General features: G+C 53.4%; 1 protein-coding gene across 9 annotated transcripts in view; it reads left to right on the top strand.

Moving 5' to 3' along the window:
* The window catches only part of FAM169BP (Protein FAM169B), a 69,693-nt gene that overhangs the window by 1,602 nt on the left and 50,185 nt on the right, over window positions 1-17,906 (top strand). For 5 of the 9 annotated variants that reach the window (XR_016218717.1, XR_016218718.1, XM_089311123.1 and 2 more), the window contains exons 2-4: window positions 11,632-11,799; window positions 12,544-12,623; window positions 13,366-13,496. Coding sequence is in view for 6 of the 9 variants with exons in the window: in XM_089311123.1 (XP_089167249.1) it covers window positions 12,545-12,623; window positions 13,366-13,496 (210 nt within the window). In the remaining 3 variants the exon portion in view is untranslated. Of the gene's footprint in view, window positions 1-629; window positions 916-11,631; window positions 11,800-12,543; window positions 12,624-13,365; window positions 13,497-17,906 lie in introns of those variants that run through there. The other 4 variants (XM_089311119.1, XM_089311117.1, XM_089311120.1 and 1 more) reach the window with 3 other exon arrangements.

Raw genomic sequence — 17,906 nt, 5'->3', positions numbered from 1 at the left:
TAACAGCGTGGGAGGAATTCAAGTGGATAATTCCAGGGGGGCAGTGCCTGCCCTGGGCTCTGCTGGGGACCCTCTGACTGTGTGTTGGGAGCCTGGGAAGCGCTTCCCTGGGGATGTGGGAGGCAGGCTCAGCCTGGAGGTGTTCTGGGGAGGTGGGGTTTGGGGACATAATGCCCAAGGAGGGGAGGCCAGGAGGAAAAGGGGCTGCGGGCAGGGCCTGGTGCAGATCTGGAGCAGGGGCAGGAGAGTTGGCCAGGGGAGGAGGCATCCCGGGCCTGAGGGGCCTCCTGTGGCCCTGGGGGCAGGTGTCCCCACCTGTGGGGCAGTTCCTCGCTCTGTAGTGGTATCCGCATGGTAGACGTTCGTGTTCTCCCCGTTCTAGATGTGAGGGCTGTTTTCCATTTGCACTGAGCTGGGTGGGAGGTGGCTGGTGGCCACACTCAAGTGTCCTGCCATGGCCTGACGGGATGGAGTGAACGCCCCGGGGCCAGGGTGCAGAGCAGACAGTGGGAGGGCAGCGGGCACAGGGTGTTGTCTCTCTGACCTTTGGATCCCTGGTCTGGTGGCCAGCTGACCCGCCCTCTGGCACCCAGCTGTCACCCAGCTCTGATCCTCTGATCTTCCCATTTGTATCTCAGACCTGTGACATTGCAAACACAGGACCGTGGAAAGCAGCTGGTGGGTTGTGGTGGAATAAGAAGGCCATGCCAAGATGGCCAAGGATAAAAACCCAGGAGCTGGGTCAGCTGGGTCCAGTCTGGATGGTTGGGGGACAGGAGTCCCCGTTGCCCCGCAGTGACTCAGCAGCAACTGAGTCGAGCGCCTTGAATGAGAGTAAGTGAAGATGCAGCAGCTAAGTGCAGAACACCATGCCTTCTAAAAGCCCGGTCCTCCATGCGGCCTTGCTTTGTCCAGGTCAGTGGTTAGCGAGCTCGGGGGTGTGGCACATGCAGCCAGGGTGGATGCGAAGGCCACTGTCTGCTGAAATCCAGGCGTGTCCCCTCCCACCCACTGGGTTCCCTGGCTCTCGCCTCTGTCTCATGCTCTGGCACCAGACCAGTGCATTTCTGTCCCCAGGCGTGGTCTCACGTCCCTCCCAGGAGGAACCTGCTCACCCTGTGCTGTCAAGCACAGACACCTGTCCCAGGTTCTCTGCTCCTTTAGAACAGGGGCAGCCTCGGGGCTCCAGGAACCCTGGGGAGGGCAGCTGGGACTGGGCGGTTGCTGAGGGCAGAGGAGAGCTCCTGGGGGATGTGCGGGTGGGTGTGGGGACTCCACGGCCTGGAACCTCCCAGAGCGCTGGCTTTCCTTGACTTGCTGACGTGTTTGTCTCCGAGACCCAGTCTCTAGTCACCACTTGCAATTCTGTTAACAGAGAAAGGCGTGCTCCTTTCTTCTGTGCATTTTGCTGAAACAAGCCCTCGGCAGAGTCACTGAGTCTTTCCTGAGGTCCGAGTGCTTGGCAGGTGGATTCTGTGGAGCGTCGTTGCGTGGAGCTCCCAGTGCTGCCCGTGGCCGGAGCCCTGTGAGCTGGCCTTGGCCGCCTGTTTGGCGGTGTGGATGTGTGTAGAGCTGGCTACTGTTTAAACAGTGAATCACAGTTGGCTGTTCATTTTGACCTAGGTGTTTTCCAACAAGTGATTAGTGAAGTGTGTGCTCCATGTCCACATTTGGGCTTGGGCTACTAAAATATCTTGAAAAACAATTTTTAAAGCTATGCAGAAGGAGAAGTATTGCTTTATTTGTATTTTTTCAAAATCCATGAACATAAAATTAAAATGTTATTAAATGACTTAAAATACTTGGGGGTAAAAACAAATAAACAATTTTTATTTTGCAAAAGAAATGTCTAGTTACTTTTTATGAGGATGTTTTAAATCATAGCGATTAAACACAATCATGATGTATCCTCCTTCTTGCCTTCTTTTACATTAATCCAGATTCCTCTCCACGTCAACCCAGTTCCATTTTTCTCTGTCTTCTTTTGGAATTTAATATCTATATTCTGTTCCTTTACAGGCTTAGAAATTTTTATATGCATATCTAACTCCAGTTTGTTCTGAAATTAGTCAGTGTTCAGACTTCCTGGGGAATAAGAAAAGGCCTAGGATTCGTGCACACGCCACTTCCTTCCCGGCCTCCGTGCTGCCCTTATGCGGCACCTTAGTTCCGTTAGGAATGTTTAGCTCCTCAAAACACATTTTTTGGCTTTGTATGGGAAGCAATAGCTATATTTTAATATATTTACTTTAGAGGCAGAAAGAGAGAGAGAATGCTCCTTTGGTGATCCATTCCCCAAATGCCTGCAACACTCAGGGCTGGGCCAGGCAGAAGCCAGGAACCAGAAGTCAGTCTGAGTCTCCCAGGTGGGTGGCAGGGACCCAACTACTTGGGCCATCGCCTGCTGCCTCCCAGGCTCTGCATTAGCAGGAAGTGGCAACAGGGAGCAAAGCTGGGACCTGAGTTCAGGCCCCGATACGGGATGCAGGTGCCCCAGATGCTACCCCGAACGCTCACCACGGCAGTGCCTAGACTGTAGCCTCAAGCCTCGTGTTTTCTTGGTTACTGTTCCTTCTTGGCTGTTGCTGTTTCTTCCTGGGGTCGTTTTCCATCCCCTTGTGTGCATCTGTTAGAAATAACTTCCGGGAGTCGGGTCTGCTGGTATAAACTGGTATAAACTGGTATAAAGTGGTGTATCTGCTGGTATCAACTGCTCCAGGGTTTGTTTTCCTACATAGTTCTGTATTTCAGCCACATTCTTGGAAGTTACTTTTGTTAGATGGAGAATGAAAGTTATTTTTCATTTTCTTTCATTTATTTATTTACTTATAAGTCGAAAGTTACACACAGAGAGAAGGAGAGGCAGAGAGAGAGGTCTTCCATCTACTGGTTCACTCCCCAGTTGGCTGCAATGGTCAGAGCTGTGCCAATCTGAAGCCAGGAGCCAGGACCCTCTTCCCAGTCTAACATGGATGCAGGAGCCCAAGGACTTGGACCATCTTCTACTGCTTTCCCAGGCCATAGCAGAGAGCTGGATTGGAAGTGGAGCAACTGGGACTTGAACTGGTGCCCATATGGGATGCCGGCACTGCAGGTGGCAGCTTTACCCACTAAGCCACAGCGCCAGCCCACCTACTGTTAGCTTTCAATCTGTCACAATTTGAAAGCTGCCACTTGAATTTCACTGGCTTATATGGAGGGGACTAATTAAAGCAGAAGGTCAACTTGGCCTCTCCTCCTGTATCTGCAGCCAGCAGCCAGTTCTGCCACATTCATTGCCAAAACCGGGCTCAAGTCTGCATCTGTCTCTCTCACCATTGTCACTGCTGTCACCAGCCCAGGCTATCATCCTCGGTTGCTTCAACTCTGAACTGCCTCTGATTGGGTTTCTTACAGTAGGGTGCTCTGCAGGAAGGGTTAAGCACGCACGCTAGCATTGCTACGTGTCCCCTTCTGCATGAATGCCGATCTTTCTACTTCCTGCAAGTTTTTCAAACAGGACTTGTGCAGATGTGTCTCGGAAGAACGAGCATGTGGAAAGAGCTCAACATCGGGGCCAGCGCTGTGTTCTAGTCCCGGCTGCTCCACTTCCGATCCAGCTCCCTGCTGTGGCCTGGGAAAGCAGTAGAAGATGGCCCAAGTCCTTGGGCCCCTGCACCCACGTGGGAGCTCCTGGCTCCTGGCTTTGGATAGGCACAGCTCCAGCCATTATGGCCAATTGGGTAGTGAACCAGTGGATGGAAGACCTCTCTCTGTCTGCCTCTCCTTCTCTCTCTGTGTAACTTTGACTTCCAAATAAATAAATACATCTTTTAAAAAAAGGGAGGATATGTAGCAATGCTACCGTACATGCTCCTACATGTTCCTACAGATAAACACACGCATTCTATGCAAATAATGGAATATTACTCAGCCTTCAAAAAGAAGGAAATTCTGATAAGTGCCACAACATGGATGAACCTTGAGCCCATTATCTAAGTGAAATCAGCCAGTCAAATACTGGTGAAGGCTGTGTGATTCCGTTTCTGCGAAGTATCTTGTTTCCAGAACTGTCAAGTTGATGGAGACAGACTGTGGTCTGGTGGTGGCCAGGAGCTGGGAGGGCTCATGTCCGGAAACAGTAGCACAGAATTTTAGTAGAGGGAGATGCAGACGTTCTGGAGATGATGGTGGTAATGGTTGCCCAGCAACGTGACTGTGGTTCATTGTCACAAAAGTGTGTTCTTATTTGTGGTTGAAAGGGTGACGCGGGGTGAGCATCGGTGCCACAGTGAAGGAGCTGCTTGGATGCCTGCATCCTGCAGAGAATGCCTGGTTAGCGCCCCAGCTCTTCTGCTTCTGATCCAGCTTCTTGCTGATGTGCAGCATGGGAGGCAGAAGATGATAGCTCAAGTGCTTGGTCCCCGCCCCCTCCCTGCCATGGAAAACCTGGGAGTTCCAGGCTCTTGCCTTTGGCCTGGCCCAACCCTGGCTGTAGCGGCCATTTTGGGGGGTAAAGCAGTAGATGGAAGATCCCTCTCTGTCTCTCTCATCTGCCTTTTAAACTAAAATGAAAATAAATAAGAAATTTCTAAAGAGTAACTGTCATGTGTGTCTTGACGGTCAAGTCAATCTTTTTATTGAAATTCTGGAGATGTACCATACTTGCCATCTGAGAAAAACCCTGTGATGTGGCGAGTTAAGCCGCCACCTGCAACGTCAGCATCCCATGTGGGCATCAGCTGGAGTCCTGGCTGCTCCACGTCCCGTCCATCTCCCTGCCAATGTCCTGGGAAAGCAGCGGATGATGGGCCCAGGTTGCTGTCATTTGGGGAGTGCAGAGGGTGGAAGATTCTCTCTCTGTTTCTTGCCCTCTCTCTGTAACTCCACCTTTCGAGTAAACAAATAAATCTTTAAAAAAAGAAAAAGACAAAATACTTCTTGAAGACAGGGACCAGATAGTCAGTTTTTTAGAAATATTTCACTTATTTTGTTGAAATATGCCTAACATAAAATTTACCAATGTCACCATGTAAGTGTGCAGTTCAGTGGCATGGAGCGCATTCACAGTGTTGCACAACTATGGTCACTGTTCATCTCCGGACTTTGGCGCCTTCCTGAACAGAAACTCTGTGCCCATAAACAAGAACGCACCACTTTTCCTTCCCTGGCCCCTGCTTACATCCATTCTCCTTTATCCTTAGGAACCTGCCTATTGTAGCTGCCTCATGTGACCGGAATCATACAGTATTTGTCTTTATGGCTGCCTTATTTCACTTAGCAACACCTGCATGCCGTGGCAGGTGACAGAATTCTTCCTTTCCAAGGCTCCACAATAACTCATCCTGTGGATGAGCTGCATTTGCACGTTCGTTCATCTGTCGTTGACACTTGGGTTGCTTCGGGCTGTCGTGAGCAGTGCTGCTGTGAACGGGGCTTACCAGTTTGGTGGCGTCGCTAACAGTTCTGTTCCCGTCACTCACTGCCGTGTGCACAGCATGTGATTGGTGAGGAGTTAGTTGATGAAGGCTTTGCTCTGGTTTTGAGTCTCAGCCGATTACTATTTAACTTCCCAGTTTTGAGCTCAATCCCACATCCGAGAAATGGGGTTAGTACTCCCTGCTCGGTTGATTTCATAGGGTTGATGTTAGTTTCAGACATGGCTGGGACATGTGAAAGCCTTTTGTAAACCAGGAAACGCTATGCAAATGTAAGGTCTAATGGAGCACCTTTTTAATGCAAGAACATATCCTTATTTTTCAATGTGTACTTTAGAAACAGTGTTGATCTGCAGCAGGCAGAATGCTACTTTCTGTCTTCCTTCTTCACTTGAGACTGAGTTGCTACCAACCTTGTGCACGTGTTAGTATTGTGCAGGTCCTCCCCATTTACTTTTCAGTTTTACTCAGATGAGTCTGGTGCCCAGAAACATGTAGTCACATCGATAAATTTCCAATGACCTAGAAGCAATTGCATTTTCCCCAAGTAAATCACCATCTAGGTCTAGGATAAACTCATCCAATTCTGTTCATTCTTTGAGTGCAACACTTCTGGAATGAATCTAAGTATGAGTGTACTTCAGACTGTTCATGGAAACTGGAATGAAATGATAGATTATTTTGGTGCAAAAGAAATTGAAATCCATGCATATGCAGGGTCTTCAAAAAGTTCATGAAAAATGCACGGTATATAAAACTGTGCATGGATTTAAAAATGTCTAGTACCAAAATAAACTTATCTTTCTTTTTTCTTTATAGGTTTATTAATTTTATTTGAAAGGCAGAGTTACAGAGAGGCAGGGGCAGAGAGAGGGAGAGAGGTCTTCCATCTGTTGGTTCACTCTCCATATGGTCGCAACAATGGGAACTGTGCCAATCCAAAGCCAGGAGCCAGGGATTTCCTCCAGGTCTCCCACATGGGTGCAGGGGCCCAAGGACTTAGGCCATCTTCCACTGCTTTCCCAGGCCATAGCAGAGAGCTGGATCAGAAGTGGAGTTGCCCGAACTCAAACCAGCCAGCGCCCATATGAGATGCCAGCACTACATAGCACTGGCCCCTAAACTTATCTTTAAATTCCATTTCCCCAAACTTTTGAAAAACGATTTTATTTCTTTATTTAAAAGAGTTATATATATATATATATATAGGTATACATACATACATATATATACATGTATATATACATATACACACATATACATACATACATATATATGTATAATATATATACATATATATATACACAGAGACAGAGAGAGAGAGAGAGAGATCTTCTGTCTACTGGTTCACTCCCCAAGTGACCACAACAGCCAAGGCTGAGTCAGGCCAAAGCCAGGAGCCAAGAGCTTCATCAGGGTCTCCCACATAGGTGGCAGGGACCCATATACTTGGGCCATCTTCCGCTGCTTTTCCAGGCCATTAGCAAGGAGTTGTATAGGAAGTGGAGCTGCTGGGACTTGAACCAGTGCCCATATGGGATGCTGCCATTGTACACAGAGGCTTAACCTGCTACACCACAATGCCAGCCTCCCACCACCTTTCTGAAGTCCCCTTGTACTTAGTGTATGCCAACTTGATCCAGGAGCAGGCCGTGTAGATGAGGACCTGAGTGCTTTAGATTCTCCTTGCTCTGCAGAGCCTGGCATGCAGGAAAGAAACCTGTGGTTGTTTTCCTCTTTGGCTTTCTTGTTTGAAATAGAGGCACATGTAGGGACGGATTTTTGGATGAGTATTTATACAGTCCTTTAACCACTGCAGTTTTGGGCCAGCTCAGAAATGTCACTCTGGCACTAACGAGTGACAGCACCACGGTGAGGAGCGCTGGGTTTTCTCCCTCTCCCAGTGTGTGCAGCGTTCTGTGCGGCTCAGGGCCCCACTTCCCACCAACGATCGCTCCACCATAGCATTTCCCACCAGCTGTAGGCCGTGGCACATGTGCTCTGACTGACCCTGGGGCTTGGTGCTTTTACAAGTTCTCGGTCAGTTAAATTCCGAATCCGAAGAGCCAGGCTTTCTGTGTTGCGCTGTGCATGCACCAGGGCCCTCCTCCTTCCCTGAAGAGGTCAGGCTAACCGGTACTGTGGTGATGACCACATGGCCTGGGCTGGCTTGAGGTTAGGGGTGAACACAGCCTGAGCTTCCTGCAGCTGGGTCAGGGCAAGGCCCTCTTGCTGGTCACCATTCGGAAGGGAGCGGATATCTGAGACGTTGTTTCCCCTGTCTGCTTCCAGTAGGACCCAGATCGGTCCCCAAAGGTTCGCTTCTTTGAATACAGAAGGAACAGGGTGTGTGAGTCCCCCCCCCACGTCCTTTGAAAAGATTCATCAGGAAGTCGTTTTCCTCTTGTATCATTTGCCTAAAAGAGGGGAGGCACCACGTCTCCCCTGACCTAAAGCAATCAGGATTACACAGACCTCTGTGTGGGTGGCGTGTCCCGTCATCTGCGTGTTTTACCATCTTACATTTAGGACAAGTGGCTTATTCCCAGCCAAGGCAGTGACAAGCTGCAAGTTGGCCAGCACCGCGTGTGCGACAGCGGAGCCTCGGCTGCCTGTCAGTTACCAGGGCGTGCAAACTGTGCTCACCGCGCCACCTGCAGCCCTCCAGCCAGCGCCGCCTCCTTCCCTGACAGTGTTGCTCATCTGTTCTCAAAATTCTAACATGTTCTACATGTAGCCTTCCAACTTTTTAGAAAAAAAAAAAGGCTTTTCTAAGAATACTTTGGCAATCAGATGCTCTTCAAAACACAACAAAAATACCCCAGCGTTGATTTGCCTCACCTTCTGTTCTCTTTGATGCAGAAGGCTGCTCGGCCGGCAGTCTCTCCTGGCGTTGGTTCTCAGCTCAGTCCCTGAGCTGCAGGTACCTGTCTCTGTGACAGTGATGGGGCCTTCTGCCATGACGTCGCGAGCACCCTTCCCCATGGTGTGCTTTGTCCATCTTTCTGGACGAGCGGTACTTGTGCGATATCTGAAAGCTCTCGGGGCCGATGGGCGTGCAGAGCTCCCAGCAGTGAGTGCCACTCGTTCCCAACCTCGTTGGTGTCAGATGCCCAGGTTCATGAACACATCACAGGCGTGTGTTGTGGAGCTAGTGATCCATGGGGTGCACTGGGGAAGCTCCAGCACGGCGGTGGGAGAGGTGAGTGACAGCAACGTGTGCACACACCTTGGATGCTTTGATATGAAATAAATGCTGGTGCCAGCATTGTGCGGTGGGTAAGGCCACTGTGTGCAACAGCAGCATCCCATATGGGCACCTGTTCCAACCCTGGTTGCTCCACTTCTGATGCAGCTCCCTGCTAATGTGCCTGGGAAAGCAGAAGATGGTACAAGTGCTCGGACCCCTGCACCCACGTGGGAAACCTGGATGGAGTTGCTGGCTCCTGGCTTCAGCCTGGCCTATACCTCCTCGCCATTGCAGCCATTTGGGGAGTGAACCAGCGGATGGAAGATGCCCCCCCCCCTTTGTGACTATGTTTCAAGTAAATAAATACGTTTTTAAAAAAAAGAGGCACTGCCGCACTGCAACAGCCCTCTTCCTATTTTTTAAATCGACGTCAGCCTACTTTCAGTTACAAGCAGCAGTCGGTTTTAAGGCCTCCTGTAGCAAGCGCTTCAGATGCTCAGGGTGGAAAGCCTGCATTTGTGAATGCTGGATTTGCTTAACGCGTACGCTTAACGACCCACAGCTCTGGGCACTGGGCTGCGCGTTGAAACACAGCTGCTGGTGTCAGGGGTGTGACGCGTCCCTGCTTCTGAGTCCTGAACAGCCGAGCTGGCATTTGGAGCTGCCCCCTTCTGGGCACCGTCCATGGCAGTGGGGGTGCAGGGTGTCCACTTCAGACCCCACGGGGACCCCATGCTCCAGCCCCTGTCTTCTCTGGTGCCCTCATCTCTCTAGTTGGATCCTGCTCTCTGCTAAGCCCAGAATGAGCCAATTAACCCTCCCGGGCAGATTCCTGCTTGAAGAAGGATTCCTTCTGTAACAAATCCCTCTCAGAGAAAATTCATTTGTGAAGGAAAAACCTGACACCAAGGACAAGCAAAAGTCTAAAAAGACTCTTATAAGCCGTGTCTACTCTTACCCATATTTTGAAAAACAAGAGTTGAATGCTACTTTATAATTCTGAATCCTTGAACTTTTTTGGATGTTACGCTTAGCAAGAATTGTTCTCGCTGCTGTTGAAGAATGGCAGCCCAGGTGAGTAAAACATGAGCACACACAGTTACAGCTCACTCCCAGTGACATACTCCCCTGTCATGGTTGCTGTGTGGTGACATCCAGAAAGCCCCAAGTCCCTAAGAGTGGCACTCGTAAACTTTAAAGTGCCTGCCTTCATGTTTCTCAAAATAATAGCTCCATGCAAGAGAAACTGCACTTAGCTACCATGAAAGAGTTTTCCCTATCTTTGTGTGGAGAGACAGCATTTAGGGGACATTATTCTGCAGGTGATGCTCAGTCAGTGACTTCATTATTTGGCCCCACTGTTTACATAGGGAGGACCACCAGTGCTGGGGAAGCAGTGGCTGACCCGGCAGTGGGTGACAGGCAGCAGCGCTGGGGCGTGTGGCAGGCCTGGGGTGCAGCCCTGGGAACTCGAGACTGGGTGTAAGATCCTGAGTGATTCAAGGGTTTTCCCAAGGAGAGTGCTGAAAGGTGCACCCCATGTTTGTTGTCAAGGTGACTCCCTCCACGTCTGCTTAAAGCAGCTCTCGTCCTTGGGGCTGGTGGGGGGCTGCCCACGTCTTTACAGTCTGCAGTGACGTATTCCAGCTGCCTGCTGTTTCCTTGAAAGGGTTGCGCACTGTATTGGAAACATTACATTCTTTTGGTTTTGGAAAAATACTTCCTGTTCGGTTCAAGCCATGAAAGCCTGTTAGCGTTTCACACCTGGAAGCCGGTGCAGGAGGGAGCCTGCTGGTCCCTCACTCAGATCCAAGGAGGCACCTGCCCGGGCCCAGGGTGAGCGCCTAACATTCCCAGACCTGTTGACTGCCCTGGGCGCCTGCCCGGTGCCAGCAGGGGGTCCTCCTGGGGTGGGCCCATGAGTACATGCGTGTGTGTGTGTTCTTTCTTCCTGGGTTCATGGAGGGCCCTTTCCCACTGCTGGGCCTCCCATGCCCCCTCCGCGCCCCGCCTCCTACCGTCATTGCCTGTACTTCCTGGAAATCGAGCCAGGCATCCTCTGCGTAAGAGGGACGCTGTCCACCGAGGGACAGGCTGGGCGTGGCAGGTGGGGTTATTTGTGAGCAGCGGGGCCTTCCAGCTTTGCGGGGGCCCCGGTGGTTGCTTAATGTGCCCCAGGGCCCTGCTCCCCGGAAGGAAATGGTTTTACGGCGGGAAGGGGTGGGCCACGCTCACTGCATTTCTCCGGACCACACATGCAGGAATGTGCAGGCAACCCTGGCAGCCTGCAGTGAGTGGCAGGAGCCCGCTGGGCCCCTGGGCAGCCCCCTCACTGCAGACCCACAAGACAGCAGTGACCTCTCCTGGCCCTAGCAGGAGGGGCCCTGTGCGGGGGCCAGCGTCGGCTTTCTCGCCGCTCTCCTGCCAGCCTTGCCACCCCTCTGCAGCCCTGCAGCTTTTCTTAATTTGCTCGGCCACTCACCCAGTCTCTTGCCACCCAACCCGAGCAGCTGGATGAAGGGGACAACACTTTCAGAGCAGGGCTCACTCGAGCCACAACGTGGCAAAGGCCCACGGAGGGGCCTTGGGAGGGGGGCAGGGACACTGAGCAGGGGTCGGGGGTGATTGCTATGAAAGACTGTGGCTGGGTGGTCCAGGGGGCTGGAGCTGCAGGGCACATGAGGTGGTGACCATCCTAGGCTGAGTTGGGATTTGAACTCAGGACCCAGTGGCCCCTGAGGTCTTGTCCTTGCCTTGGGGGGGTCAAGGAAGGCTCCTATGGGGGCTGGCTGCCGTGAGGTGGCTCTGAGGATGGAGGAGGAGGGATGGAGCCCACAGCAGGGAAAATGGGAGCCCGCTGGGAGCTGACGAGGTGGGATGCAGCGTTGAAATGCCCTGGGGGGCGTGGCAGAGCCCCAGCTGGGGCTGGACCAGGTGGAAGCCAGGATTCAGGAACTCCATCCAAGTCTCCCACATGGGTGGCAGGGGCCTACGCACTTGGGTCATTGTCTGTTGCCTTTGCAGGGAGCTGAATCGAAAGCCAAGCAGCCTGGACTCATCTTGGTGACCTGATATGGATGCCAGCGTTGCAAGTGGTGGCTTAACCCACAGTTCCACGGTGCCAGCCATGCAGAAATAGACTTTTGTGTGAATTCTACACTCCCATGGTTTTGAAACTCTGAACAGTGAAGGGTGTGTTTGCTCAGCTGTGCCACACTCTGTGTGCCTAGGGCAGTTTCATCACGGACAGGGAAGGGCCTGTGAGTGTGGCCCTGGCCCTGGCCCTGGGCCCCTTGGGGCTCTAGGCATGCCCTGGGCTATGTGCGCTTCTCCCCTGTGGACTCATCCCGGAGACGTCAGCTGACTGAAGCCGTCGAGTGCTGCTCATAGCAGCGGAAAGGCAGCCCTGGGAAGGGAGGAAGCTGGTGCCCCGAGGGTTGAAGTGGGGGTTATGTCCAGCTCTCTCCAAGCAAAGCAAAGCAGAGGCAGGGTCCAGAGAAGGGGGCAGGGTCCCCTCCCCGTCAGGAACACAGAGAAGGGGGCAGGGTCCCCTCCCTGCTCAGGAACACAGAGAAGGGGGCAGGGTCCCCTCCCCGTCAGGAACACAGAGAAGGGGGCAGGGTCCCCTCCCCGTCAGGAACACAGAGAAGGGGGCAGGGTCCCCTCCCCGTCAGGAACACAGAGAAGAGGCAGGGTCCCCTCCCCGTCAGGAACACAGAGAAGGGGGCAGGGTCCCCTCCCCGTCAGGAACACAGAGAAGGGGGCAGGGTCCCCTCCCCATCAGGAACACAGAGAAGGGGGCAGGGTCCCCTCCCCGTCAGGAACACGCCACCAGGGGCCGGCCGCAGCCTCCCGTCGGGATGTGAGTGCTGCTTCCGGGCTGGACTGGATGCTGTCCATGTGCGAGGGCTCACGGATATAATTTTCCTTCCAAAGCATGGTGATAAGAGACGCTGAGGAATCGTGTACTAACACATCGAATGGTCTGCGTGAAGTTGTGCAGCCCACTCCAGCAGGTGCACTTGCGGTCACTTGGGGAAGAGCAGCCCACGGGAGGGAAACACACCCCCGGCTGGGCTTTGACAGAGCTATCAGGGTTCTGGCCAGCTGGCCTCGGCTCTCCAGCGCCTGTACCCTGTGTCCACTCTGAGGAAGGGCCTGGGACTTCCTTCGCAAGGCTGTGGGCCTGCAAGGAAGACTCCAGGAAGGCAGGGAGTGCACGTTGAATCTCTGGCTCAGGCACCAGTGCTGCCACAGGCAATGAATTCTGTGGTCTTTGCTGCCTCCTCCTGCACTCCTTTGCCTTTTTCAAAAATACGTTTTTTTTTCAAGATTTATTTATTTATTTGAAAGTCAGAGTTACACAGAGAGAGGAGAGGCAGAGAGAGGAGAGAGGTCTTCACTCCCCAATTGGCCACAATGGCCCGAACTGTGCCGATCCAAAGCCAGGAGCTTCTTCTGCGTCTCCCACGTGGATGCAGGGACCCAAGGACTTGGACCACCTTCTACTGCTTTCCCAGGCCATAGCAGAGAGCTAGATCAGAAGTGGAGAAGCCAGGTCTTGAACCGGCGTCCATATGGGATGCCAGCGCTTCAGGCCAGGGCATTAACTCATTGCACCACAGTACCAACCCCTTGTAGGGGGGTGTTTCAAAGCTGGTGTTAAATATGTATCTTCTAATCTTCAAGAAATGAGTGACTTCCCCTTTAATTAAAGACTAAAATTAGTGGTGTGTCTCATCTTGTTTTCCCCTGCAGGCATCTACCCGGTGGATGTTTTGGAAGACGACCCCGACGGGCATCGGGAAGCAACCCTGACTTACTACGCCTCACTCAGGGAAGGCGCTCGGACCCCTCCCGCCGCGCTGCGCTTTCCCACAGGGGAGCAGGTTGGTTGCTGGACAGCTCCGTGAAGTCTAATTTAGCGAGTCCCGGAAGAGCCCTGCAGGTTGAAAGACAAATCTGGCTGAATCCAGGATTGCTTCCCCCTCGAGAAGCAGAGGGATCCTGGGGTCCTGAGTGTGAGTCCCAGGTCTGCCACGTGCTCGCTCTGTGACTGAGCGAATGTGTTAACCTCTCTGATCCAGCGCTCTCACGTGCGACCCTGAGATGGTAGCAGCGGTTACTCTTAGCGTTGTGAGGATTAAGTGAGATCCCGGATGCCAGGCCTGGCTGGACCCCTTTTCCCCATTTGTACAGTGAGAGGATTGATGGTGGCTAAGGCTTGATTCAGTTCTAAAATGGTGTGATGTGGAATGCAGCTGTGTCCGTTACTATCATTGGCATTGATAAAATTCTGTCTTCGTGAACAGGGAACCGGAAGGGAGCAGAGAAATGAGAATCATTTGCTTGTTCGGATGGTGGGATTGGGGGTGACTTTTTTTTTGACAGGCAGAGTGGACAGTGAGAGAGAGAGACAGAGAGAAAGGTCTTCCTTTTGCCATTGGTTCACCCTCCAGTGGCAGCCGCGGCCAGCGCACCACGCTGATCCGATGGCAGGAGCCAGGTGCTTCTCCTGGTCTCCCATGGGGTGCAGGGCCCAAGCACTCGGGCCATCCTCCACTGCACTCCCTGGCCACAGCAGAGAGCTGGCCTGGAAGAGGGGCAACCGGGACAGAATCCGATGCCGCGACCGGGACTAGAACCTGGTGTGCCGGCACCGCAAGGCAGAGGATTAGCCTAGTGAGCCTCGGTGCTGGCTGGGGGTGACGTTTTTAAAACTATATTGCTGTTAAACCCCCTAGCCCCCGCCCCATGCTGTGGCAAGAAAAAGGCGCCCATGGGTTCTTAGCAGCGTCTGGGTCAGTCACCCATCGCCCAGACGTCAGGGTGACCTGTGAAAGAGAAGCACTTATGATTCTGAGACTTCACTCATCCGGGAATCATTGCTGCCTGGCGAGGGTGGTTGAGAAAGACAGAGCTTGTTCCAGTGTAAAGGAAAGCAGCATGCGGTGTGGCGTGCGTGGGCTGGTTCACAGGCCCCCAGCCCCAGCCCCCACAGTCCAGTTCCCTTGTGTGACAGCTGGGGCCTCTGCAGGGTGGGAGTGAGGGGGGCTGAACCTGGCTGTCATTATGTCCCCTGATGGCTGCGAAGCCAGAGAAGAAACGGAGCTCTGGGTCCAGGGCAGGGCGGAGTCTCGGGGCTGCAGGTGGGAGTGAGGGGCAGGTGAAGCCCAGCCCAGAGGAGCGCCAGCTGCGGCTGCAGGGGTCAGCCTCCGCGGCGTCCACACACTGTAGAAGCCAGTGGGGAGTGCACCCAGTGAGTGGTCCTTTGAGCGAGCGCTGATGGTTGCCAACATTAGGTTGCATTAACGCGGTAGAAGTGCCCGCCTCCCCTTTCTGACGGCAGAAAGCTTCCTGGGTAGTGTCGCTCCCCCTCTTCGTGGAGGAACGACACTAAGCCCTGCCTAGGCTTCATATCCGAGTCACAGCACCATTATGTCGCTCCCCCTCTTCATGGAGGAACGACACAGGACCCTGCGCTGTTCTTTTGTCTGCTTGGCCCTCCCCGGGTTTGCTGCTGGTTCTTCCCGGGTTGGCTACCGACCCTTCCACCTCCGTGGAAGGGCGGTTCCCCCTGCCACTTTCCCCACTTCCGCGGGGGAGTGGCACACCGCCGGCCGGCTCTCTCGGGGGCTGCACAGGTGTTCCCTCAGATGTTCCTCTTAGATGTTCCTGGTGCATGCCGTCTCTCTCCTCCTTTATAGTCCTCCTCCGCCAATCCCAACTCAGCTGCCCACATGCCGAGTACGCTGCTCTCCTCCAATCAGGAGCAGGATCAGCTCCTGGAGGTCATCACTCAAGTTGGCAAGAGGCAGCTGCGTAGAAGCTGTTTTCTCCTCTCCCAGCGCCATATTGTGGGAGAGCAGATGCATAGAATAAGTCTTAATTCCAGTAACTCAGTCCAGTCCGGGTTGCTCCCCACAGGTAGAGCCCGTCCATGTCCTCCCTTGGAGCAGCTGGTGATGGGATGACAGCAGCTTCCGAGCACTGGGCAGGCGGGCACAGGTGCGTCTGGAGGGGCGTTGAGGGTGTTGAAGCCGCCTTGCTGTTGGCCCGTTTCTCTTTGGTTTTTGAACCCAGAGGAGGAGGAAGTGGCTGGGGGACACATCGCGTCCTGCAGGGTTTCCTTTTCATAAAGAGCGCTGCTTCCCTGGTGTGGACGTTGTCATGCTGGGGTTAGGATACGCTGGGACTCGCTGATGTCCCTGTTGTAGAACACACGTGCTCAGTGTACACTGTGGGAAACAGAGGATGCGGAAGGTGACCCCCCCCCCCGGGAAGCACTGTAACCCCTGGATGTGTTTCCATTTTATTTGCCTGTGTTTTGCATACTCTGTAAACTGTAGGCGAGCTCACTGAATGCACTGTGGCCTTTGGTAAGCACATTTCCCTGTCCGTAGGATGCTTTGCAAACCCAGGGCTCGGTGGCCTGGCCACAGCCGTCCTGTCCCGGGGACTCTGGGCAGTGTTGGGGGGGGCACTCAGGGGTCTCAGGATTTAAAGATCTGTTTATTTGAAAGGCAAAATGACAGAGAGAGAGGGAGAGACAAAAGAGAAAGAGAGGTGCTCCGTCCGTGGGTTCACTCCTCAAAAGGCTTAATCTGCCAGGTCTGGGCCAGGCTGAAGCCAGGAGCCAGGAACTCCATCTGGGCCTGGGTGGCAGGGGCCCAAGCACACGGGCCATCTTCTGCTGCCTTCCCAGGCATTAGCAGGGAGCTAAGGCGCTGGGACTCAACTGGCTTTGATAGGGGATGCCATGTCTCGCGTGGCAGCGTAACTGCTGGGCCGAGTGCCGGCCGCGGGCGAAGGGTTTATTCAGAAATGATTCTCCGAACCTGTGTAGGCTGCAGACCAGCAAGCTGCCTGCCCAGCTCAGCGGCCACATTCCCGTCTCATCTCAAACTCCCCTCAGGGTTCAAAAGCGACCTTGACCTCTTGCTTCAGAAGCTGGGAGCTGAGGTCGATGGCTGTAAAGAGGGCTTTGGATGTGGGTACTGGAGGCAAGACTCTGGGGGTGGTCCCAGTGCAGAAACGGGGTCCTTGCTCCCAGCTACTCACAATTGAGCTTCTCTGGCTCAGCCAGCCCTATGCCTGGAGGCCCAGAGGGCATCTGTGCCCGCCTCCCCTCCCCTCCCTCCCCTCCTCCTCCTCCCTCCCTCCCTCCCACCCTCCCTCTCCTCCTCCCCCCCCTCTCCTCCTCCTTCCTGCCTCCCCTCCCTCTCCTCCTCCCTCCCTCCCCTCCTCTCCCCCCTCCCTCTCCTCCTCCTCCACCCCCCCTACTCCTCTTCCCTCCCACCCCTCCTCCTCCTCCCTCTTTCCCCTCCTCCTCTCCTCCTCTCTCCCCTCCCTCTTCTCCTCTCTCCCCTCCCTCTCCTCCTCCTCCTCCTCCTCCCTCCCTTCCTTCCTTCCCAGCACATCAGCAGGGAGCTGGACTAGAGGTTGAACAGCCAGGACTCAAACAGGCACTCACGTGGGATGGTGGCGTTGCAGGCAGCTACTCCACACTCTTCACCACGACGCTGGCCACACTGTGTTTCCTGAGTCTAGTGGTGTGGCTTTGAGCCAGGGCAGTAGGAGCCCGAGCAGCATCCGGGGCAGGGGTGGACACATCCCAGCTGTTTCCATGAAGGGACACCAGGACCCTGGGCTGACGGCTAAGGCTGACTTGGCAGGTGCGCGTCTCAGGTGGGGATTGGCCCTCAGCTTTTGTAGGATGGGGCCTCTGGCCTCAGAATCAGCCCTTAAGGCATTCAGATCTGGCCGAAGAGCCCATGGGAGTATTTTAGGCATGGAAAGCCAAGACACTCTGGAAACAAACAAAGAAACAAACACAAACCTAAATGAAAGATCTCTGCGAGTGAGATCCCAGTGGAAAGAATAGGCCATCAAAGAAGGAGGTGCCTTTCTCTGAAGGGAGGAGAGAACTTCCACTTTGACTATGACCCTGTCAGAATAAGATCAAAGTTGGCAAACTCAAAAGGCTTCCATAGCCTTGGCAACTCATGACAAGAGCCTGGGAGATTGCTGACACCTTAAACATGAGTGTCAATTTGTTAAGTCAACAACAGGAGTCACTGTGCACTTACTCCCCATGTAGGATCTCTGTCCTTAATGTGTAGTTCAATGTGAATTAATGATATGACTAGTGCTCAAACAGTATTTGGCACTTTGTGTTCTGTGTGGGGGCAAACTGATGAAATCTTTATTTAATATATACTAAATTGATCTTCTGTATATAAAGATAATTGAAAATGAATCTTGATGTGAATGGAATGGGAGAGGGAGTGGGAGATGGG

Source organism: Oryctolagus cuniculus, chromosome 12, assembly GCF_051225735.1.
Source record: "Oryctolagus cuniculus isolate XC-2025 breed Fujian yellow rabbit chromosome 12, ASM5122573v1, whole genome shotgun sequence".
Lineage (NCBI taxonomy): Eukaryota > Metazoa > Chordata > Mammalia > Lagomorpha > Leporidae > Oryctolagus > Oryctolagus cuniculus.
Note: the sequence above shows the minus strand (reverse complement) of the source record. Positions and strands in the feature narration are given on the sequence as shown.